This window comes from Myotis myotis, unplaced genomic scaffold (genome assembly GCF_014108235.1).
Source record: "Myotis myotis isolate mMyoMyo1 unplaced genomic scaffold, mMyoMyo1.p scaffold_m19_p_25, whole genome shotgun sequence".
NCBI lineage: Eukaryota > Metazoa > Chordata > Mammalia > Chiroptera > Vespertilionidae > Myotis > Myotis myotis.
In genome coordinates, this window is record NW_023416330.1 from 3,816,591 (window position 1) to 3,841,401 (window position 24,811).

Genomic DNA, 24,811 nt, shown 5'->3' on the forward strand with positions numbered 1-24,811 from the left:
TACCCTCTAAACAGCCATATATGAAAAAACCCAAAGAAATGAATCATGCTTTACTCATTGCCATATTAAAATTAATAGCCAGATTTCAAGGATACCAGAGGAGATCAGCTTAGCTTACACCTTATTTAAGAGTTGTTTACCTTTAACAGAATATGCAGTGTGCTTGTTGGTCAGTATATCTGTTAATGTCACAAAGCATTTAATTCATAATAGCTTATTTGCTTAAATTTCTGTCATATTTTCACAGAATTTTAAGATTGCCTAAATGCTAATTAAAGGAACATTTTCTGATCTCAGTACCTTCAGTTTCTTCATCGGTTACAGTGGTGGGTTTTTTGTAAAATACTAGAATTACAATTTTTTGCCTTGATAATGCCCATACATTCTGAGTTGTCTTTTTCTTTTACAGGGAAATCCTCGTTGACGATTCAGTTTGTTGAAGGCCAATTTGTTGACTCCTATGACCCAACCATAGAGAACAGTAAGTATTGTTTTCAAGGATTTATAAACTGAGGAGCCTGCCTTCTGCATACAAACAGCCATTGTGTGTTTGGAGGCTTTGATGGAAGAGTATTCAGTTAGACTTATAGATCACCAACTCGGGTCCAAAAAATGCTTCCAAAAACTTGACCCACTTTACAGCGAGTGATTTTTTTTATCCCGCATCCAGATCCTGCCATTTAGAAATTGTTATTCATCTCCATAGGAATCAGAGTCCTGTATCGGAACCCCATATTCTAGGTTCTGCTTTAGGAAGATGGAGAGAGTGCTTCCCCCCCCCCCCCCCTCCTTTTCCTTCCTCTTAACAGTAGCCCTCTCTAGGGATTCTAAGCTGGAGAAGGAAGATGCAAACACTACGAGTTCTTTGTACTTTACTGTTGTGGAGGCCCCAGCTGCCCGGCCCGGCCAGTCGTGGACACTTAGGGAAGGAAGCCTGGGAGAAGTGAGCGAGCTGTTCTGGGCTTGGACAGAGCAGTCGCAGCGCTAGAACAGAGCCTGCTGGCCTGTCAGGTTGTGTGCAGCACAAGCACCAAAGACTAGAGCCGGCCACGACCTTTACCTGGTCCAGTTTCAATCCATGGTTTCAGAATCTCCCTGAAGGGTTCCAGGGCCTTGAGCCAAATCTTAATTCTGGGGCTCACGGAGGAGAACCTGAGGCACTTCGTCCGGGGAGGTTGCTTGTTGAAGCTAGTCTGGTTTCAGGCCATGTTAGAACCCCAGCTCACCTGGAACCAGTCTTCTCAGATTGTTGACAGCAGGGCTTACCTGGGACTTGTCACCAGGAACTTACAGATTTAAACATGGGGTTCAACAAAACCTGATTGGCATATTAGACAGGCAGCCTACCTAACAGCCAGGCTCACCAGCTTTGACAACTAGATTCATAGACTTCACCCGCCCAAAGCTTGCAAAAGAGACTTAAAAAGAGGCTCTCAACGGGAGTTGACAAATTTGGGCCAAGTTGCCCATGAGCTAAGAATGGTTTTTACATTTTTAGTATTTGAAAAGAGTCAAAAGAAGAAGAATGTTTGTGACATGTGAAAGTATACAACTAGAAATTCAAATTTCAGCATCCATAAGTAAAGTTTTATTGGAACACAGCCATTCTCATTCATGTACAGACTGTCTGTGGCTGCTGCTTCTCTGCAACAGCAGAGTGGGTGGACAGTTGCAGCAGAGACCATGTGGCCCACTGAGCCTAAAATATTTACTGTCTGGCCCTTTCCAGGAAGTTTGCTGACCTCTGGCTTAAAATATCCAGCTGTCCTTTGTCCCGTTCACTGGTAGCAGGGAAGGAAACCTGTTGATTGCTAAACTAACTGGGAAGTCACGTGTTTGAAAGTAACCTCTGCCTTATCTGGAAGGAGGAGTCCTGATGGCATCCTGTTGATTTCCCTAGCTGTCGCGGAATAGTGTGCCCTGTGAGGACAGATTAATTTGAATGCTGAGTGAACAAGTTTGGTTCTCTCTCCATTGGCATCGGAACACAAGAAAACCATGCTCTTGGCCTTGATATTTGCTCTACATAGCAATTTAGAATGTAGTGTCCTTTAAGAGATAAGGCTCGTTTAAGAATTTTATTCATAGAACAATAGAAGATAGTTTTCATGGTAAGCTCTGCTTATAAAAGTGATTTTTATAATTGTATATCTTTGTGCCATTTAAGATTGAGTGGGAAGAAAAGTCAAGGTGTTATCTATAAATGCGTTTTCTTTATGTGTAAGTAATGGATCAGACAAAAGTCCAACTTCCTTACCTTGATACTGTCTCAGAAACAGAATGAAAGGACCCTACTTCAAAGGCTGTCAACATCATCTTTAGTCATGTTTTTAATGTTTTCCTATCTGATACTTGGTGTTTAATAATACTTTTTTTTCAGTGTCAGAAGTGAATTTATTTAAAGTCTTTAGGCAAGAGCAGAAATGAGTATCAGAGTATATTAAAAGTTCATGAGCATGCCCGACCAGCCGATGTGGCTCGGTGGTTGAGCATCAGCCTATGAACCAGGAGGTCATGGTTTGATTTTTGGTCAGAGTACATGCCTAGGTCACAGAATCCATCCCCACTGTGGGGTGTGCAGGAGGCAGCCATTAGTGATGCTCTCTCATCATTGATGTTTCTATCGCACTCTCCCTTTCCTCTCTGAAATCAATAAAAATGTATTTTTTTAAAACGTTCAGGAGCATATTCAGACATCTGATTCTATTTTCCATGCTTCTGACAGTAACACAGGGCAGAAACCCTTCCTCGACCCTTCCCCCACTATTTAGTAGAAAAACATTGCTCAGGGATAACAGGGGATTAGAGAGGAATGGGATTGTCGTCATAAACTTGTTGCTCACCACATAAATAGATGGTTTTGTGGTTCTAAAAAACACAATGAATCTGGAAATGATCCAGTAATTATTTTACACTTAACTCTAATATAGAACAGGGTGTTTGTAACAAACATTCAGCATTGACACATTTATATGCAGTGTCACTGCAAAAGCAAAAAGTCTGGGACTTTTAAAACATAGGAGAAAACATCGATAAAACCACATATTTTTTGTGTTTGGGGAAATATTTACACCGATGATCGTGCCTGTGCAAATGTGCTTTCTTATGTGCCTTTGTGCTAATCTAACAACTCAAACTAGATTGACATTAGGACATGGAGTAATAGTTTATAATTTGAAGAGGAATAGCACCAAATCACAGCTCTGCTATCCCCAGGCAGGACTGCTGATGAATTAATAAAGCTCAGCAAATTGGAAAGTAGGAATCAGGAATTTATCAAGCCTTGTGTGGTGGGCAGACTGCCCAGTGGGGTGTGGGTGAAGAGTTCACCATACACGTTAGTAACGCAGATCTTACTTTGTGAACACCAGATTTAAAAAGTCTTCAGGCTGAGCCTTGTTTATTAGATTTTACTGGTAAGTAGCTATTAGCCTGCTTAGAGAAGTTTCAGGGTTTTAAGCTAGAAATTAGATTAATTTCTCTGGAGATTGAAAAAGGGAGAAAGGGTTCAAGGAAAGTGGTGTCAGGGGAAAGCCAGCTTCTCTCTTCACAAGGCGGTAGAAGAGTTTGCTCCCAGTCTGTGGACTGGCAGTCGGATCGCAGGATGCTTCCTTTTTTCTGTAGTGACAACAGGAGGCACTTCTCCCAGGACAGATGGAAGATCTTCGGTTTCATCTTACTGCTTTGTGTGGGAGGGTTTACATCCTTTTTATGTGCAAGGATATGCTAAACGTTTGTTAATGTTTTATTTCTTTTCTGTCTTATGTTCAGTTCCATCTCCTGCCTTTTTACTCCTACCTCCCTAGCCAGTACTTTCCAGTGTCTGTGGCCGAATCTTCCCGTGTTTCTGACCTGGCAGCTCAGGGAGCCCCTGGGTGTGCATGTCGGGCTCAGGCTCTCTCTGCCCTTGCTCTCCAGGGGTCTTCCCCTCGAGAATTTGCCCGTCTCACCGAGAATTTGCCCGTCTCACTGTACCCAGCCCCAGCCTCTCCCCTCAACTCCGGGCCTTTTACTGAGCTGCCCTCAGTCCCCTTGGGTATTTAATGGGCTTCTCAGACTGACCATACCTAACCCTGCCCCTCAGTCCCCTCCTCTGCTGCCCCAGGGCCCCTCCCAAAGGCTTTTCTGTGTCGGTTCATGGCAACTCGTGCCTCCAGTTGCTCAGGCCAGAAACTGGAGTCTTCCTGCCTGCCTGTTCTTCACACCCTACCACAGACAACCGGAAAATCCTCTTGGTTCTACCTTTGAAGTATATCCAGAATTCCCCATGTCTCACACCTCCATCTCTGCCCCCCTGGTCACTCTATTATGGGCTCCCACCCATGTCCCTTGTCCATTTTTCTATTCACAGCCTAACCAGAGTGATCCTTTAAAAATATGAATCAGATCCAGTTACTCCCCTGCTCAAAAACCCTTGGTTTCCCATCACTTCCAAATAAAAATCTGAAGTTCTGACCAAGTCCTCTATGGCCGCCTGCCCCTCCTCTACCTAAGTGTCTGCCCACCATTCTCAGTCTCAGCTGCACTGACTTTTCTCTTTTTTTGTCCTCACCCGAAGACATGCTTAGAGAGAGAATGGGAAAAAGAGAGAGCCAGAAGCATTGATGTAAGAGAAACATCGATTGGTTGCCTTAATTCCAACCAGGGATCGAACCAGCAACCTTTCTGTGCACAGAATGCTCAGCCAACAGCTGCTCCAGCTGGGCTGCACTGACTTTCTTTTCTCACTGAGCCTCTCCTTGCCATTGTACCTCCTGGTGCTGCTCCCAGAGCAGATACCTGACAGCAGGTCTGTCCCCGTCCTCCTTCCTTCATGGTGTCAGCTCACTGAGGTCAGGGACCCAGTAACTCCCATCACCTAGTGGCAAAAATAATAGGCACTCAAGAAATAGTTCTTGAGTGAGTGAATGGTGTTCTTTGTAGATAATCTTTTCATAATAATTATACTTTATAACCACAATTACTTAGTTCTAACTAAAGGTTGCTATTTTATTGCTCACCGGTGTTTCTTCTAGAATTTTCATCAAGTCTGAAATATGTTGATCTTAGGTGAGGTGTGGAAGGCAGGTTTTCACCCAGGTGCCTCATGGCTGCCCCCAGGCCCACAGTGATGGAACGCACAGTCGATGCACTGTGCACCCCAAGTTCAGAGAGGTTGCAGTGTGAAAAAAAAAATATAGTAGAACCTTTTCTTAGAATTCTTTCTTTAAGTGATAATTTCCAGAAAGGGCACAAGAATGCTCTCAAGTGTGCAGTTGCTCGAGTAGTGCGGTCTGTGCCCTGCTGGCACTCGGAGAGTCTGATGCTGGTATGGTTCTCCCTCTGTCACTTACAGTTTCTCTCGTAACTGTCAGCATCTGTCTTTCCCTTTTGGCATGGGGTAGAGTCTACTGGCAGCTCTGATCAAGTCCAGCGGGCAGCTAGGAGATGTAGGCTCTTCATGAGCCAAGAAGGCTGGGATGGGGTGCAGCACCTTTTCCATTTGGTTGTCAGGGTTCCAGGTGGTTCTTTGTAATAGTTATTATTAATAGTCTTTCCTCTTGTCTATATTTGCTTGAAGTCTGTCTCCTTGAAATTCTGAATTGACTTTTCTGGAAGTTATTTGAGTCTGATTTCTCCCCCCTTGTTAGGGAAAAGAAGTTGTGACCAATTGTTTGGATCCTAAGCTAAGTGGGAATGATGGCTTCACATAGAACATCTGTTCCAATGCTGTGTTAATCTGTCAGTAAGATTGGGGCTGTTTTACATTCTGGGAGTTCGTAGCCTTTCAATTAATATTAGCTCTATGTGCTCTGACACCAGACTTCCTATAAATTAGTGAAAAGGTTTGTGCTTTTGGTTTATTCTTGACATACTAGAGGCCCAGTGCACGAAATTCATGCACTTGGGTGGGGGGTGGGGGGGGTCCCTCAGCCCAGCCTGCACCCTCTCCAATCTGGGATCCCTCTCACAATCCGGGACTGCTGGCTCCTAACCGCTCGCCTGCCTGCCTGCCTGATTGCCCCTAACTGCTTCTGCTGCCAGCCTGATCACCCCCTAACCACTCCCCTGCCAGCCTGATCAATGCCTAACTGCTCCCCTGCCAGCTCGGTCGCCCCCAACTGCCCTCCTCTGCAGGCCGGGTCCCCCCTCAACTGCCCTCCCCTGCTGGCCTGATCTCCCACAACTGCCCTCCCCTGCCAGCCATCTTGCAGCTGTGGGCGCCGCCATCTTTGGGGGCATGGCAGTCAAGTAGCATATTCCCTCCTTATTGGCTATGGGTGCCATTTTGCCACAGTGTGAGAGTCAATTAGCATATTCCCTCTTGATTAGATAGGATTTCACTTTTTCACAAGAGAAAGGACTGTCCACAGAGCATTCAAATTTCTTTTACAGGATATGAATTATTGCCTGATTTCAATTTCTTTGAAAAAGTCCAAGGTTTGCCCAGTCTTGATTTCAGTCAGCCAGCAATGTTTTTAAGCTACATAATGGAAGTAGAGAAGAATCTATACCAGGGGTCCTCAAACTATGGCCTGCGGACCACATGCAAATACAAATATTGTATTTGTTCCCGTTTTGTTTTTTTACTTCAAAATAAGATATGTGCAGTGTGCATAGGAATTTGTTCATAGTTTTGGTTTTTTTTAACTATAGTCCAGCCCTCCAACGGTCTGAGGGACAGTGAACTGGCCCCCTGTTTAAAAAGTTTGAGGACCCGTGGTCTATAGACTCAGAGATGTGTCCTTTTTGTTTTATGGAACCTTTTTAGGAGATTATTAGGGACTCTGCTTACTTGGTTGTCATTGTTCAAGCTTTAAGTGATCTAAATTTAATGTTTAGCTAACTAATATTTAATTCCCCTTTCCTCCTATAGCTTTCACAAAATTGATCACAGTAAATGGACAAGAATATCATCTTCAACTTGTAGACACAGCTGGGCAAGTAAGTATCTCTCGTCTCTTTCTCTCCTACGGCACTTGTGGCAGTCCTGGCCCAGGCACTGACTACACACAGCAGCAAGGCCAGGAAGACCCTGGGACTTCAGGCCATCTACTGTGTTTTAAGTCACTTGGGGCTGTTTTTCAAATAATTAACTTGGGTTTGTACTTTAGAATTGTCTTAAATATATTCATAACATTGTGAAGGTTAATGCTTACTACAGGAGAGGAGTTTTTTATTTTCTAAATTTTATGTCAGACTCACATTAGTGTTTTTTCTCCCTTTGTGATGTGTGTTCCCCTACATTGAGAACAAAAGTAAGTCTTTTCCAGGGGAAAGGCATGAGAGGTAGGGCAACCCAGCTGGCTTATAGATTGATTATTTGATTACTAGATTAAGGAGTGTTGGTTTGATTTGCTGGACAATAGGTAATTGCCAAAGGTTAAGTAACTTTAATAAAAACACGATCTTTTCACAGGTTAATGTGGGGACTGGATCACCAGGGGAACTGACTGGAAGCAAAGGGTGGAAGAAATTAAGAGAACTTGAAGGGAACAAAGAAGCCCCTTTTTGTCGGCTTCATTTCCCTATTGCCATGGCACCCAGTCCAGCTTGTATAGAACCCATTCTGTTAGGCTGGCTTTATTACATTTCACTGGTGGGTGGGGAGTAGGAGGAGCCGCGATGTTGGATTCTAACTCCTCACCTTGCATCTTACAAATGACGAAGGACAGCTGGCAGGAGGTGTGTGTGGTGCAATCAAGTACCGGCTGTGTTAGGTGGGGGCTTTTACCTGGGGGAGTTGGGGTCGTCCTGTCTTGTTTGGAATAAACTGCCTCTGCTTTATGCTTTGATGTGAACATAGATAGAAGGAAAGCGTAGCCCCGAGTGAGGCAAGAAAATGTCGTCAGACCTCGCGGTTTTCTTAGAGCAGAGCCATCCTTGGCTTATTGTACAGTGTCCCGTCCAGGGGCAGAATGGGGTCTGGGAGCTGCTGGAATGGGGAACAAGAGAAGTCGCCAGAAGGGAATAATGGCACAGGGGACGCAGCCTGACCTGTAAACTAGTATAGAGAAGACTCGGGACCTGCTGTGGGTTTCTAGGGTTTGTATCTCTTATAAAGTGACTATAATTTATTGCCTAAAATGAGACACTTTTAAGAGTGAAGGGCACAGGTGTAATTATGCTGGGACAGCAGGTATACCAGAGTTCTGGGCAAAGAAATAATAGCCATGTTGTTTATAGTGGAGTGGACATTATCAGGATTTCAGTTTGCCTTTATACCTTTTTTTTTTTTTTTTAATCCTGACCCAAGGATATGTTTTTGTTGATTTTCTTTTTTTTTTTTTTTTTTTTTTTAAATATATTTTATTGATTTTTTACAGAGAGGAAGGGAGAGAGATAGAGAGTTAGAAACATCGATGGGAGAGAAACATCGATCAGCCGCCTCCTGCACATCTCCCACTGGGGATGTGCTCGCAGCCCAGGTACATGCCCTTGACCGGAATCGAACCTGGGACCCCTCAGTCCGCAGGCCGACGCTCTATCCACTGAGCCAAACCGGTTTCGGCTGATTTTCTTTTTTAGGGGGGGTGGGAGGGACGGCGTCGTAGAGATGTGAGAAAGAACCATTCACTGGTTGCCTCCTGTACCCGCCCTGACCAGGGATAGAACCCTCAATCTTTCGTTGCAAAGGGCGACACTCTAACCCACTGAACCATCTGGCCAGGGCTGTCTTTATATCCCTGTTTTGGATTTTCACCTAAGCTCATGGGAACTGGGGCTGAGGATGTAAATTGATCAGTCACATCCCTGTAGCGTTACTGTGGAAATAGCCCTCGTGGTCGGCCAGGAGAACCAGCACTTCATGGTTGTTTGGAGTGTGGGCTCTGCAGTTGCAGTGCCTGGGTTCCAGTCCTTGCTGTTCTTACTAACCAATGACATTGAGAAAGTCAGTGAACTTTTCTGTGCCTCGGATTTTTCATCTGTGAGATGGCAGTAATTGTGGTGCATGCCTTCACAGCATCGTTGTGGGGTTGAAGAGGATTTGGTCCTTATTTGTGGATCTGTGATGCTTCTCAGGCTAGAACAACGGCCTCACGTTGCAGCTCAATTGACATTTACAACTGGGGTAGAGAAACGCAGGTGTCTCCTACTTGGAGAAGAGCTGTCCTTGAGAACATTTGCATGGAGAGATCATCCTATCTAATAATAGACAAACATGGTAATTAACCATACCTCCGACACGCTTCCCATTGGCTAATCAGGGTGATATGCAAATTAACTGCCAACCAAGATGGCGGCCGGCAGCCAGGCAGCTGAAGTAAACAGGAAGCTTGCTTGCTCCAGTGCTGGAGGAAGCCAAGGTTCCCCGCCTGCCTTGCCGGGCTCTGAGCTGCCCTCTAAGAAACAATGTTGCAATTATAGAAGCTAAACAAACCCCAGATACCTGCTTTCAGCCATCAGAGCTGGAGCGAGCAGGACAGCAACAATGTTGCAATTATAGAAGCCAAACAAACCCTAAATTCCTGCTTTCAGCAGCCGAGGCCTCAAGCTGGAGCCGACCTCAGAGCTAAAGCCGGCTCTCAGCTCCAGTGACAGCCATAGAAGGTAAATAAATCCCAGAATAAAAGAAAAAAAGGAGAGGTTGGGAGCTTCAGTCGCCTGCCAGCCTGAAAACGGCCCTCAGCCCCTCACCCAGACTGGCCAGGCACCCCTGTGGGGACCCCCACTCTGAAGGGGGTGCGACCAGCTGCAAACAGCCATCAGCCCCTCACCAAGGCTGGCCAGGCACCCAAGCGGGACCCCCACCCTGATCCAGGACACCCTTCAGGGCAAACCAGCCGGCCCCCACCTGTGCACTAGGCCTCTATCCTATATAGTAAAAGGGTAATATGCAAACTGACCCTAACAGCAGAAAGACTGGGAATGACTGGTCACTATGACACACACTGACCACCAGAGGGCAGATGCTCAATGCAGGAGCTGCCCTCTGGTGGTCAGTGCACTCCCACAGGGGGAGCTCTACTCAGCCACAAGCCAGGCTAATGGCTGCCAGCACAGCGGTGGTGGTGGGAGCCTCTCCCGCCTCCTCAGCAGCGCTAAGGATGTCTGACTGCAGCTTAGGTCTGCTCTCCACTGGCAAATGGACATCCCCCGAGGGCTGCCGGGCTTCCAGAGGGATGTCTGATTGCCATGTTAGGCACAATCCCCTGGGGAGCAGGCCTAAGCCAGCAAGTGGTCATCCCCTGAGGGGTCCCAGACTGCGAGAGGGCACAGGCCGGGCTGAGGGGGACCCCCCCCCCCGCCCCCGAGTGCACAAATTTTTGTGCACCGGGCCTCTAGTCCTATATAATAATAGAGAAATATGCAAATTAACCATCCCTCTGCTATGCTCAAGCCTCGCCCACCAGCCAATCAGGAGCTAGTATGCAAATTAACCCAACTAATGGCGGTGGCGGCCATGGAGCTGGAGCAAGCAGGAGGCTTGGGTTGCCCCCGGCGATGGAGGAATCCAAGCTTCCCGCCTGCTGTGGCCTGCCCTCCACCCTGCTCAAGGCTACAAAGTTTCAATTATAGAAGATAGATAAATCCCAGGGAAAAAAAGAAGAAAAGGAGAGGCTGGGAGCTTGGGTCGCTGGAGGGCTTGGCCAGCCTGAAAACGGCCATCAGCCCCTCACCCAGGCTGGCCAGGCACCCCAGCGGGATGCTCACCCTGATCGGGGACACCCTTCAATGCAAACCAGCCGGCCCCCACCCGTGCACCAGGCCTCTATCCTATATAATAAAAGGGTAATATGCAAATTGACCCTAACAGCAAAACGACTGGGAATTACTGGTCACTATGACACACACTGACCACCACGGGGGAAGACACTCAATGCAGGAGCTGCCCCCTAGTGGTAAGTGTGCTCCTACAGGGGGAGCTCTGCATAGCCACAAGCCAGGCTGCCAGCTGCCAGCACAGCGGTGGTGGCAGGAGCCTCTCCTGCCTCCTCAGCAGCGCAAAGGATGTCCGACTGCAGCTAGACATTTAGTTTAGCCATTTCCCCCAGATGGCTCCACATTTGTTCCCTATGTGTTACTTTGTATCCTTCCTGATTTGAATGCCAACATTATCATATACCTAATTCCCATATCTGTTGGTTCTTGTAGAATTCTCAGTCAGCTCCATTCATGAGCCAGTACTGCACTACTTTAATTACTGCCGCTCTGTGGTTCCCACTCATGTGCCTCCACAGTTGGTTTTCTTTGTCAGGAAGTATGCTTTTTGCCCTGGCCCGGGTGACTCAGTGGCAAGTGGTCATCCCCCGAGGGCTCCCGGGCTGTGAGAGGGATGTCTGACTGCCAGCTTAGGCCCCCTCCCCGGGGAGCGGGCCTAAGCCAGCAGGTGGACATCCTCCAAGGGGTGGCAGACTGCGAGAGGGCACAGGCTGGGCTGAGGGGACACACACACACACACACACACACACACACACACACCCAGTGCACAAATTTTTTTGCGCCGGGCCTCTAGTTTCTTTATATTGACCCTCCTGGCCACTGTGGGAGGTGTGTTCCTCTGAGGTTCTTGTTTTGCTCTAAAGCAGAAACGTCCACTTGGCCATCACACTCCTGTAATTGTTCTAATGATAGAGTTTTACAAAGAATGACCCCAAAAGGATCCCATCTCAGGGAGTGAGTGTAGGAGTGAGGGAGAGACCAGAGCGAGGTCCATTTCCAGCTCTGCTTGTCTTTGCTGTTTTGGGTTCTGTTACTGCCAGATAAGAATATTTAGAGAATTTTCGCAAAAAATATATCCAAATTTAGCTATTTGGAATAATTTGTTCTCACAGCAGCTAACAGTTCTTAAAGGCTATATTCATGGCTAGGAGACCAGGAAATAAAAGGCTATGCTAGTATTTACCACTCATGATGGTGTGACACAGGCATTACCTTCTGCGGTCCACCCTGGTTCTGTAAAACTGGCTGGGATAACATCACTGCACCCCGGGCTCTTTTTAAATTGGGTTCACGTGGGCTTATTCTGGGCTTAAGACTGCTAGTAGGAGGGAAAGATGAGTGGGGGGCAAATTCTTTAAAAGTAACCTCGTCAGTTTGTTCACTAGCTTGCACTTTTTAGGAGGAAAATTAATTACACGTAATAAATGGCTGTATAGCAATACCTGACAGCAAGTGCTCTATGGTAGTTTGTGTTACACCTGGTGTCATTGCAGCAAGGGATGATGGTGAACATAGTTAAATACAAATTGATTATTTTTAGTTTGCATGAAATACTTTGTTTTGGTCTAATTTCAGTAGAGTCAATGACAAGTGAATCAATGACAGTCAGTTTTATACTGTCAAATTCCCCTTCAAAAAAAGAATTAAGTTTATTTTTTTAAATAGTAATAAATGCACCTGTTACAGAAAGAAAGCAACACAAAAAGGCAAATAGTAAACCTTAAGTCTTTCCCTCTCTAGCTACCTTAGCTTCACCCCAGCAGCAACTCCCATTATCAGTTTCTAGTATTTGCTTCCAAGATATTTTATCACCAACATTCAAGTATAGTTTTAAGGTTTTTGTTTGTTTGTTTGTTTGTTTGTACCCCACAAAGTAACACAGATCTATGTCTCCATCTTGGAGATTACCCCATATCAGTGCATGCGGCCTCTTTTTGTTTTCCCCATGGCTGCATAATGTCCTGTTATTTGAGCTATATCATCATTTAACCAAATGTTTCCAGTCTCTCCCGCCATTAGTGCCTCCATTGTACACTGTCATTTTAGACAGATGGTTTGTGTGTAAGAACATGCCTGGGTGTGGGATTGCTGGGCCATAGGGCCATGGTTTATATTCTCACCAGCAGTGAATCACCAACACAGTGTGTTACCAAATTTTTTATATCTATCCATCTGCTAGGTGAAAATTAGTATCTGTCATTTTAATTAGTGTTTATGAAGGAGTTTGATCCTATATTCCCTATTTGAGGACATCCATCTTTTCTGTGAGCTATCATGTCTATTCATGTACTTTCCCCTTTTTCTATTAGCTGGTTGGTCTCATTGATTTGAAGAAAATTAGCATTTGGTACATGAGCTGAGCGGCAAGGTTTTGTTTTCCATTTAAATTCTCCGGTCTACATTATAAACTTATGAACAAAAATAGATACAGAGGCAGAGCTGCCTCGAACAGACTGTCAAACTACAGCAGGAAGGCCAGGGAGGGTGGGAGGGCAGGAGGGGGGTGGGTAAGAGATCAACTGAAGGACTTGTATGCATGCATATAAGCATAACCAATGGACATAAGACACTGGGGGGTAGGGGAGGCCAGGGATTGTCAAGGGCGGGGGGGGGGCGGGGGGGGGAGACATATGTAATACTCTTTGTAATACTTTAAGCAATTAAAAAAAAAGAAAGAAAGAAAGAATGAAAGAAAAAAAATTCTCCGGTCTACCATGCGCAGCTTCAATTTTCATCTTTAAGTCTCATTCCTCCGGAATACGTGTTTGCTAAGGTGTGAGGTAGACATCCAGTTTAGCCATTTCCCCCAGATGGCTCCACATTTGTTCCCTATGTGTTACTTTGTATCCTTCCTGATTTGAATGCCAACATTATCATATACCTAATTCCCATATCTGTTGGTTCTTGTAGAATTCTCAGTCAGCTCCATTCATGAGCCAGTACTGCTCTACTTTAATTACTGCCGCTCTGTGGTTCCCACCCACCTGCCTCCACAGTTGGTTTTCTTTGTCAGGAAGTATGCTTTTTGCCCTGGCCCGGGTTAGAGTGTGGGCCCAAGCACCAGAGGGTCTCAGGTTCCATTCCTAGTCACGACACTTACCTGGGCTGCAGGTTCAATCCCTGGCCCTGGTTGGAGCATGGGTGGGAGGCAACCTATTGATGTGTCTCTCCCACATCAATGTTTCTACCTCTCTCTCTCTTCTCCCCTTTCCCTTCCACTCTCTCTAAAAATCAGTGGGAAAAAATATTCTCAGGTGAGGATTAACAACAAACGTATGCTTTTTGTCCAGCATCATGTTACTTTTATATATTAATTTAGGGTTAATCAGTGGATATCCTTACAATTCTGCATATTCTTGCTAAAGACAGCCATGCTCGCTGTTCCATTTATTTAAGTCCTTTATCTCAGGAGTATTTTAAGATTTTCTTTAAATGAAGCATATATTTTTGTTTCCTTCAGTTTGTTCCTAGGAATTTTGTCCTTTTGGTTACTGCTACAGCAGAAGATCTGTTCCTCCATTATACTTTCTAACTAGTTGTTTCTTGCGCCAACTTAAATAGGATTACTCTTTTTTTTTTTTTTTCACATCTTCCCTTCAGAGGAAACATAATTTGAACTTTGGAGCCACTGCAGCTGAGCTGGTGACTAAAATCATTTGGAATTTTGTTTTTAATCTGGGTAGAAAGATCTGTCATTCCATTAACAATTTGTTTTCAAAAATCAACCCTAAGACCGGCCGGAGCAACTTGGTTGGTTGAGCATTGTCCCATGAACTAAAAGATCACTGGTTTAATTCCCAGTCAAGGCACATGCCCAGGTTGTGGGCTCAAGCCCCAGTACAGGGTGTTATAGGAGGCAGCTGGTCAATGTTTTTCTCTCTCTTCCTTCCTCTCTCTCTAAAATCAATAAAAACATATTTTTAAAAAATGAACACTAAAATAAATTCACCTTAATAAAAGTTGTACTAATAAGGAAAATAAAGGTTTTATTTTGCATAGATAGTAAGCTCTGTGATGTAGAAATGCTATTTTCTGATTAATGACCACTATTTTTGATGTCAGAGAGTTGATAGGACAACTAAATTTTTCCTTTTGTTTTTAAAAGACACTTTACCATAGGGCAGAAATTCGGGGTTGTCATGGACACTAGTTGTAACCATACTATGGAATTGCAAAGTTAACAGACAGTTGCTTGCCCTGATTTTTCTATAATAGTGTTTGGTGTGTGTGGTATGTGGACAGTTCTGTTTCAACTGAGAGCAACATATTTGTACCAGGCAGGGGTGTGCACTGATGAAGGCTGCATTGACATTAGCCTCTCTGTGCTTTGATAATTCCAGATCTAAAGCAGTTTCATAAAGCCATATAAAACTGGGTGCCAGTACCCTGTTGCACAATGTGTACCTTTGTGTTTTTTTGTTGTTGTTTTTAAAATATATTTTATTGATTTTTTTACAGAGAGGAAGGGAGAGGAATAGAGAGTTAGAAACATCAATGAAAGAGAAACATCGATCAGCCGCCTCCTGCACACTCCTCACTGGGGATGTGCCTGCAACCAAAGTACATGCCCTTGACTAGAATCAAACCTGGGACCCTTGAGTCCGCAGGCTGACGCTCTATCCACTGGGCCAAACCGGTTAGGGCTGTACCTTTGTTTTTAATTCCTAAAGCTGTTCAGTAAATAACTCATTCCATCCTCAGATGTCTGGGTACTCACTCTATAGTTTCTCCGTTCTCTTCTCCTCCCCTCTCTCTCGAGTGCTTGTGGTCACCCAGCCAGTGATGCATGGTCATGATTTATGGGGGGCCCTTGTCTGTGGGCCTCTCATAGTGGACCCATGCCAGAGGAAGTTGCAGCCTCAAACCATTGCCCAGCCTCCTTACCCTTGGGCTGTGAGCACTGAAGGGGGCTGTACAGTGTAGAAATAGAGCGCTCCCCAGCTGAGGGCACTGAACGCTCCAGGAGGAGAAACTTCATAAACATGGAGCCTGTTTCAGAAATCCAGTGATCAGTGCTCAGGCCATTGTGACACACACAGAAAACAGGGCACGTGATAATACAACTATTTTATGTAGGAAAGTACAGATGTGTGGAATAAACCAGTAGCACTTGTGAATTTTCTGTGAGGTCTAAAAGATTCTGGACTTTTCATCCATAAAAGAGAACACAAACCAGTCATCTTTTCATTCCTTATATCCTCTTCTCCCAAGATTTACAGGAGTCAATTTTTAATATTGGCTTAAAGCACATGATCACCCCCAGACCAGTCTTAAATAAATCTTGAGTGTGTGGACTATGTTTCTAGAATAATATTGTAATCCATATTTTGTATACTTTGATTTCTTTGACCAGGAAATATGTGAAGAACTTTGGGTGAAGATTGCTTGTTATGCCAAGTGTAATCCTTTTTCTTCCACAGGATGAATATTCCATCTTTCCCCAGACGTACTCCATAGATATTAATGGTTATATTCTCGTGTATTCTGTGACATCGATCAAAAGGTAAGACTCAACGCCTCTTCCTTGCTTGAGTTTATTTGCTATGCAGAGATAGCATTAATCCTTATGCTGGAATTGGTGTAGTAACAATTAGACTTAATTACTAAGCTAAATGTTTTGTGGGACAAACAGGTTGTTAAAGGAAAAACAATATCCTGATAGATGTTCTAGATAAATAGTGATTGAACACAGTCTGAGCTTATCTGCTGATTGAAATAGGGAATGCATAAAGTGATTACTTTTTCTGTGTTTTCATCATGTAAATGTGGAACATGGGCTGACTGCTGGGGCCCTCTAGCTAAGGAATGTTCTACAAATGTTTATTCAGAGATTTTGTGGTTTGTCAGCTCAGTGTTAGACTTTTCCCATTAAATGTCAGACCTGTTTCATTTTGAATGTTCTCAATTGGGGTTACTGAGTGTCAAATACATGTACATGTGAAATATTGGTAGGAAAAAGAAAGGAATTCTTTGTGTTCGGTTTATTTTATTAAAATGGTGAATCTGGCATTTTCTGTGTTTCACACTAAAACTTTACATAATAAACATTTAAAACATGAACACTAAATTGGATGTCTGCCCTAGCTGGTTTGGCTCAGTGGACAAAGCATTGGCCTGCAGATTGAAGGATCCCAGGTTCAATTCCAGTCAAGGGCACATGCCTAGGTTGCAGACTCAATCCCCAATGCATGCAGGAGGCGGCCAGTCAATGATTCTCTGTCACCATTGATGTTTCTATCCCTCTCTCCCTCTCCTTTCCTCTCTGAAATCAATAAAAAAATATATTTTTTAAAAAATTAAATTGGATGTCTGACTTCATGTTTTTCCTTTTATAGTTTTGAGGTGATTAAAGTTATCCATGGCAAGTTGTTGGACATGGTGGGGAAAGTGCAGTAAGTAGGAACATTTTTCTCTCTCGTTAGATATACTCTTTCCAATAGCACCTTCTGGACAAACTGACTCGTTTTCTTTGCCTTTCTTTCTTATATTAACAGAATACCTATTATGTTGGTTGGGAATAAGAAAGACCTACATATGGAAAGGTATGTCGCTTCTAATAATTGCTGATTCATAGAATTGAGCCTGAGATGTTTAGTCCCAGAAGTCACGGGTTCCGTTGTTCGCCGGCGGGGGGTTTTAGCTGTGGTGCCTGTGTTCTGTGTTCAGGGAGGTGCGCGGTGCTGCTTGGCAGAAGCCAACTCACCTGCCTTGAAAAATGTTTCCTGGAGAAGAGGGGGAGCAAACACTGTAGAAAATTATCTTTTGTTTCTTCTATCATTTTGTGCAAAGCAGACACTAACAAGGCAATGGGAGCGTTCATTTATTCAACAGATTGTTTTTTGAGTGCAGGGTTAGGATTAGAGCAGTGGCCCCGCCGGCAGGAGACGCCGGCCGGATGCTGGCAGCCTGTGCGCAGCATAGCCATGGCCCTTTGGGGGTTGCCCCTGTCCTCGGGCACGTGCAGCTCTCTCTAAGATGTTGGGGTGTTGGTAAATGCCTCCTGTGAGCTGTGAGGGCTGCCAGGGCGTGAGTACTAGTACTCCCATAAGACAGTGTCTGTCTGTTCCCCGGCTCAGGTGGGAGTGATGCATGGTCATGATTTATGGGGGGCCCTTGTCTGTGGGCCTCTCATAGTGGACCCATGCCAGAGGAAGTTGCAGCCTCAAACCATTGCCCAGCCTCCTTACCCTTGGGCTGTGAGCACTGAAGGGGGCTGTACAGTGTAGAAATAGAGCGCTCCCCAGCTGAGGGCACTGAACGGAGCATGCACCTGCTCCAGGAGGAGAAACTTCATAAACACGGAGCCTGTTTCAGAAACCCAAGTACAGTAGATGTTTTATATAGTAAAGAGCAAAGCTCTTTAATGAGAATCTTTGTCCTTTAGGGTGATCAGTTATGAAGAAGGGAAGGCGTTAGCAGAATCTTGGAATGCAGCTTTTTTGGAATCTTCTGCTAAAGAGAATCAAGTAGGTATTTTTTAAAGCTCACTTTGCACTGCATCCCGTCAGTCCAGGCCTGTGCTCCTGTTAGCAGCTCAGCACTGTCTTCATTGCTCCTGTTTAATCCTGACCCTCCCACCATTCCTCCCATCAGGCTTTGGGTTGCCTCAGGGAGACACCATCTGTTTTATTTCAGCCAGTGTTCAACCTCATGGGACCTGGAATATTTGTAGGATAAACAGAAATTGATAGTAAAGGAAATACTGCCTTTGTGAACATGCATTATCGTGTTTGTTTTATACTAAGGCTGCTACAGAAGTAAGTCTAGACTCACCTGGGTGGGACGAGGCGGCCGTGTGCATGACCAAGTGTAGCAGAGACTCGGGTCTGCTTGGGGAGAGGCAGACTGTTCTGGATGAAGCTGTGTGCACCTAAGTTACTCATGTCCAAGACATTTTTGGTTAGTTGGGGAGATTGGATTATGTTTTTGATGTATTAGGAAAATGGTGTTAATTTTTTTAGGTGCGGTAATGGTATTGGGCTTATGACAAGAATATCTTTGTTCTTGAGAAATGCAAACCAAAGTATTTAGGAGCAAAGTTTCATAATGTCAGCAACTTACTTTCAAATGGGATGGGAAGATGGATAGAGAAAAAGAGAACAAATACAGCAAAGATGTTAACATTCGCTGAATCCAGCCAGTGGGGCTAGGTGGTTCTTGTACAGTTCTTTCTGTTGTTCTGTATAATAGAAAATTTGTGAGGTGGGGGAGTGAAGTTGAATGGTTGGCCTCAAGCTGTGTTCAATTCTGTTTGCTGACTTCACTGTGCTTGCTTCTCTTTGGTGAAAAACTGAGGGTCTTAAAGCAGTTGTTCTGTTTGACAGTAGAGTTAAGGAGGCAGCAGCAGCAGTGTGGACTGTTCATGCAGGCTGGTGTAACCACTTCTCAGTACGTGTGTGGCAGTTACTAATCCTTCTAGCAGTGTAAATGCCTTATGGAGTCTACCTCCAATGTGTTAAGAGGGATTGCTGAGTAGGGAGCATGGCTCAGGTTAATTTGTGTTTTTGAGAGTAACTTGAATGGTTAGCTTAAAGAGTGTTATTTGGTTTCAGGGTGCAGGCCTTTTCTCCAGTTTGTGTTGTGCTTTACTGTAGCTGAAGGGTTTAATGTGGTTCTGGATAGGTTTGCCCGTTAACCTTTCAGTTCCTTTAGAAGGTGGTGAACTGCTTTTGAAGACCCAGATAAAAGGTGAATGTGCTGCCGACGTAGGCAGACAAGCGCTGAGGTCAGGTGTTCCCATTGCTCACTGTCTGGGCTGCTCTCGCACCGTCATCATCAGGCCTGAAGTGAACCCTTTAAAGCAAAAGGACTGTTACACCCAAGTTAGGTGCATGCATTGGAGACATGCGTGTCCTTGGGAAGCAGGTCCTGAGCAGCTCCCTCACTGGCATTCTAGATGGCTCTACTGTCATGTCGTGGGACACCCCTGCTTGCATCCTCTGGGAATGTGCAGGAGATGTTGAGAGAGCCCTCAGCCTAGGGAAGGTCTCCAGGTCGGGTGGGGAGAAACTGAGTAATCCTAATCCCTGACATAGAGCTGGAGTGATTCTAATCCCCACACAGACTGGAATGCTTACTGCTGTTTGTGCGGTAGGGAGAGAAACCTGTCTCGTGTGCACTCGCACACCCACACCCACGTGGTCATGTGACCAGAGACCAGTTCCTGTGAACTGATCAAAATTTTATTGATAGATTTTCAAATAATTTGTATTACTTGCCAAAAATCCAATATTTCAAAAAAAACTTTCCTCAGCAGAGTTCAGTTTCACTGATAACATCATGGTAGTAAAAATTGCCAAGTCTGTGAGAATACTGCATTTTAACTGTTAATGGAGTCTGGGACGTTTGCAGTTTGGTTTATTTACCATGGAGGCCTTCGGCTATAGTTCAGCAATTTGATGAAAGAGAATATTTTTTGACAATCAGATTACATGGATTACTAAATTATAAGATTTATCTAGAAAGCCCGGTCCCAGACACACTATTTTCTTGGTAAAAGTTTGGCAAGTGTCATTCCCAACATTTTTCTGTGCATTATTTTCAGAATGAAATAAATAGCTTGTTTGTATAACCATGGGACGTGAGGGGGTGAGTCTGGAGGAGGAGGGGAGGGTTGCTGAATCAGTTAGACAGAAGGGCTGGGCCTGTGGCTGGCTTTGGCTTGACCAGGAGTCCTGCTTCCTACCAGTCGGAGAGAAGGGACCAGAGTAGATGAGCCCATAGGGTCCCTGACGGTCTCTCTGGATGTCGATTCTGTTTTTCTGGTGAAATATAAAACAGTCACCACGGAATGGGGAGGCTTTAGGAATTCAGAGGAAAGGGAAGACATGAAACCTTCATCTGGGGGAATGACTGAATGAGGGACATGAGCTGGGCTGCTGGGTGGCATCGAGGGTCCACTGCGTTCACGGTCCTGGCGGTGACAGCTGTCGCAGCGTGTTCCCAGGCTGCACTGCGTGTGTGGTGCAGGCACCGCGCAGGCTATTGGCAGAGAAGGGAGTCCACGTCCATGAGCACGATGGTGGACTGTGGAGTCTGCTGGCCCCAGGAGGAAAGTGAACGAGAAAGTGGCTAAGGGACAGGGAGAAGGTGGTCGGATCAGGGAGGCAGGACCGAGGATTGTTGAGTTGAGGCTATTGAAAGTGGAAAGGACGGTGAGGTGGTGGGAGACTTTTTTTTTTTTTTTTTTTTTTTTATTGGTGGGAGACTTAACATTGGGTGGCTGCTGCGGTGACGAGATCTAGGACTGCCCCCGAGGCTTTTGAGAACGGGTTTCTTTCATCATCACAGTGAGCACACTTACAGGACAGGCACTGGCGGTCCTCAGCGCTGTTCAGCATAAGGGAGGGTTCCCTGTCCAAAGGGGCAGTGCTCCTCCTGTGAGGGGCTGGGGGGCTCTGGGAGGCCAGGCTGCTGGGTCTGCAGACAGTGAAGGAAGGGGAAGTGGCTCGGAAGGATCGGGCTCAAAGGTGAAAAATGCCCTCTCATGGCATAAGTGTCAACACAGGTTTAAGGGAGTGGGAGGAAAACAGGTTCGGAGGAAGGGCAGCAAGAATGAGGGTTTGCCCGACCTTAGGCCCCGGGGTGCCAGGAAAGAGGGAGCATGGCCCTGGGAAGCAGTGTCGGAGGGAAAGGACAGCCCTCAGGGAGGTGGCTAGGCTGGTGCTGGACCTGGAAATCCAGAAGCACCAGGGGGAGGGCTGGGCTGGAGCCGACTCCTCCCTGTGGTGAAAGCAGGATCAGAAGCACGAGAGAAGATTAGTTCTGGTCTCAGGTCAGGTGGGAGGGGGTGCAGTGGGGAGGAAGGAAGACCAGTCTCTGGGTTGTGGGGTGGCCTTGGCCTCTGCGCCTGTGCCTGCAGCTGGGGGGCGGACAGCAGGCCTTCTCCAGTCCTGGCAGCAGCGGTAAGAGTGAGTCTCAGGCTTCCGCTGTAAAGCCAACACAGTCACGTTTTATTTCTTTTTCAGACTGCTGTTGATGTTTTCAGAAGGATAATTTTGGAGGCAGAAAAAATTGATGGGGCCGCTTCACAAGGAAAGTCTTCCTGCTCGGTGATGTAATTCTGCTGTGGGCCCGAGGCCACTGGGACCCGTCCTGCCCGGAGACGCAAACTGCCCGTCATCCTCGAAGATAAACTCTGCTTCGTTTTCCTTCTGTTAACCTGAAAGATTTATTTGGGTCAGAGCTTTTTCCCACCTGCCCCCCTTTCAGATTATGTTGAACTCTGACTATCCTTCTGAGTTCACTTCCACTTTCAAATTTTAAGCAATCATATTTTCAATTTATATATTGTATTTCTTAATAATATTATGACCAAGAATTTTATCGGCATTAATTTTTAAGTGTAGTTTGATGTTTAAAATAATGTAATCATCAAAGATGCATATTGTTACACTACTATTAACTAGGCTTCCATATATCAGTGTTTATTTCATTGTGTTAAATGTATACTTGTAAATAAAATAGCTGCAAACCTTAATCCCTCGCGCTACTTAGTGTGGCTTTTAAAGAAAACCATGTCGGTGAGGGCTCCTTCCCGGCCCCCAGGAAGGCTCAGGTTGGATTCCAGGAACTGGTGGAGGATGTGGCCACAGGCGGAGGCCAGCGGGGCCCACTGGGTGGCAGTGACGGTGGGGGCAGACTGCCGGAACTGGGGAGGGATCTCTGTTCACTAAAGCTGAGCGGTCTTGGGGGTCTGTGAGGGAGTCACTCCCAGTAATGGCTGTTCTCTCTCCACCCTCAGAGGCCCCCATCCCAGCCTTGACTGGAGGGCTTCCTGCAGTGGGGGCTGTGGCGGTTACTTGGCAAAGCCTTCTCGCCCAACTGCTTATCTCAGCTGCATGAAGGAAAGAGATGTTAGAGACACTTATTATCCCTCCTTTTTTAAATATATTACTGATTTCAGAGAGAAACGTCAATGAGAGAGAATCGATTGGCTCCCTCCTGCACGCCCCCTACTGGGGATAAAGCCTGCAACCCGGGCATGTGCCCTCGACCAGAATCGAACCTGGGACCCTTCAGTATGCAAGCCAGTGCTCTATCCACTGAGCCAAACTGGCTAGGGCTATTGTCCCTCCTTATGCTTAGCTTGATGTCCATGGCAGATGGGATCTAATTTACTTCGTTATTTTTATTTTTCAATTACGGTTGATATACATTATGTTAATTTCAGGTGTCCACCCAGTGACTAACCATTGCATAACTTACTAAGTGATCACCCGCCCGGTGACTCTCGCACCCTCTGACACCACACATGCTATTAGAATACCATGGGCTCTATTCCCAATGTTGTGCTTTACGTCCCATGCAGACAGCATCTGGCCTAGAGCGTAGATATTTGCCTGTCACCATCCCCAAACCTCCAGTAGTTTAAAGAACGGGGACTATTGCCCAGTAAGTGGGGTGTGGGGGGGCTTCGTGAACCTTCTCCAGGCCCAGCCGCATGCCTCCCGCCCACTCGGAGGCACAGCTGAAGGAGAGTGGGTCTGATGTGGCAGCTCCCACTCACTGGAAGTCGGTTCAAGCCCAGCTGTGCGTTAAATGCCCGTCCCAGTTGAATTTCACAGGGCATTGCTATCATTAGGAAATGTTACTAACAAAATGTACTTTCGCTTTGTGACTAATTTTTTAATGAAAAATTGCTTTTAGAATATGCCATTATTTTGGATCGTTTAAGTATTTGTCTCGTCATTCCAGGATGAAATTGGAGCTTTAGGAGACCTCCACCAAATACTTTTTAAATAAAATAAATTTTGACAATAGAGTATCATGACTTGTTAACAGGGCTTGTTCTTAGGCCTGATGTTAGGACTCGGTGCTCAGTGTATGGACCACGGTGACTCCGGGCCGGGTCACCGTCAGCCTTCTCCTCTGAAGCTGTCTGTGGGCGTGCACTTCGGCGGGCCATGCACCTGGAAACAGTTCACTGCACGGGGAGGGCCTCCAGGGCTGGGTCTCCTGCTGGGCGGCAGTGTGATCCTGTGTGTGTCCGTTCACATGTTTTCTGAGCACCTACTGTGTGCTGGACACTGTTCTAAGTGTCAAACAACAGAAATCTGAACCCTTGCAGAGCTTGCATTTGACCCCAAACCTGGGGACATGGGAGCAGGTTCTTCCTTGACTTGCTCACCTGCGTCAGCTGTTGGGTCCGAGCCCCTCTACAAGGAACTGGGCCTCCAACAGAGGAGACGTGAGACGTGGTAGGTATGGAAGACAGTCTTTGTGGTAGCCAAGTAGCCACTAGACAAAGTAGCTCTTCAAAGGAGTCTCACACAGTAGCCGCTGCTAACACAGCAGCCATTGCAAACACAGGAGCCATACCAAGCAGCTGCTGTACACATGGCCCTACATAAAAGCAGCCTCCAGCACAGGAGCTATACAAACAGTAGCCCAACCAAGCAGCCGGGCACCGGCCGGCCAATAATACATCTTCCCCATAACACAGCCCTGTGCTGGCTGGTCAGTGGCAACTTACATACAAGCATAAACAAGCTCAGACAAGAGGCAATGTGCCAAATAGTTGGGGCTGCAGAAAGGCACGCCTGCGCCGTGTGTAGGTGGTTGTGTCCTTGCTTTGCACCTGCGTATAGCAACTTAGCCTTGAACACCGTGATTAGGATTCCCACACTCAGATTGGCCTTGAACATCTGTTGTGCTCTGGACAAGGCCCCACACTTAGATCGGCCTTGAGCATCTGGCCTACTCTGACCAGGGTTCCCACAGGATACCACAGGGTAGGTCCATCCTGCTCCCCAGGGCAGCGATCCCGCCCACCAGACCGTTGGTTCACTCCCCTGATGGCCTGAGCTTGTTAGGTTCCGAGTGGCGGTGTAGCTCAGGACTTTCCGTGATGGGGTGCTCATTATCCCCCGCTCCCCGATGGTGGGGGTGGGGGTGGTAGAACCTGTTGTGCGCTAGGGTTCTGTTCACTCATGTTCCCCCTGTGGAGAAGGTAGCGCCTTAACCTACATGGAGGGACACTGCCTTAGCCCTGGTAGTAATTGGCCAAGGTCAACCAAATGCCTTCTGTGTCCGAGATGCAGCTAACGTATTATCCGAGCTGAAGAAATTCTTGCAACGGCCAGGTTTGACTTAAATGTTTTGTTATTTAATACTGTATTTCATCACTTCTGAGCCTTTACCTCTTAACATTTTTGAAATCGAAATG

The 24,811-nt window shown here is 46.0% G+C and overlaps 1 protein-coding gene and 2 non-coding genes across 8 annotated transcripts in view; all 3 read left to right on the forward strand.

Annotated features, from left to right (window-relative positions):
* Window positions 1-23,405, forward strand: part of RHEB (Ras homolog, mTORC1 binding) — a 46,587-nt gene extending 23,182 nt beyond the window's left edge. For 2 of the 6 annotated variants that reach the window (XM_036356183.1, XM_036356185.1), the window contains 7 exons: window positions 410-481; window positions 6,857-6,924; window positions 16,065-16,147; window positions 16,980-17,036; window positions 17,139-17,186; window positions 18,029-18,110; window positions 21,612-23,405. In XM_036356183.1, the coding sequence (XP_036212076.1) occupies window positions 410-481; window positions 6,857-6,924; window positions 16,065-16,147; window positions 16,980-17,036; window positions 17,139-17,186; window positions 18,029-18,110; window positions 21,612-21,704 (503 nt within the window). In that variant the 3' untranslated portion in view covers window positions 21,705-23,405. Of the gene's footprint in view, window positions 1-230; window positions 327-409; window positions 482-6,856; window positions 6,925-7,399; window positions 8,239-16,064; window positions 16,148-16,979; window positions 17,037-17,138; window positions 17,187-18,028; window positions 18,111-21,611 lie in introns of those variants that run through there. The other 4 variants (XM_036356184.1, XM_036356186.1, XM_036356187.1 and 1 more) reach the window with 4 other exon arrangements.
* On the forward strand, window positions 15,429-15,564 carry LOC118679472. Its single transcript, XR_004975256.1, has one exon. It is a non-coding gene; the product is annotated as a small nucleolar RNA SNORA42/SNORA80 family (small nucleolar RNA).
* Window positions 17,732-17,867, forward strand: LOC118679473. The gene has a single exon (XR_004975257.1). It is a non-coding gene; the product is annotated as a small nucleolar RNA SNORA42/SNORA80 family (small nucleolar RNA).
* Window positions 23,406-24,811: the final 1,406 nt, after the last annotated feature.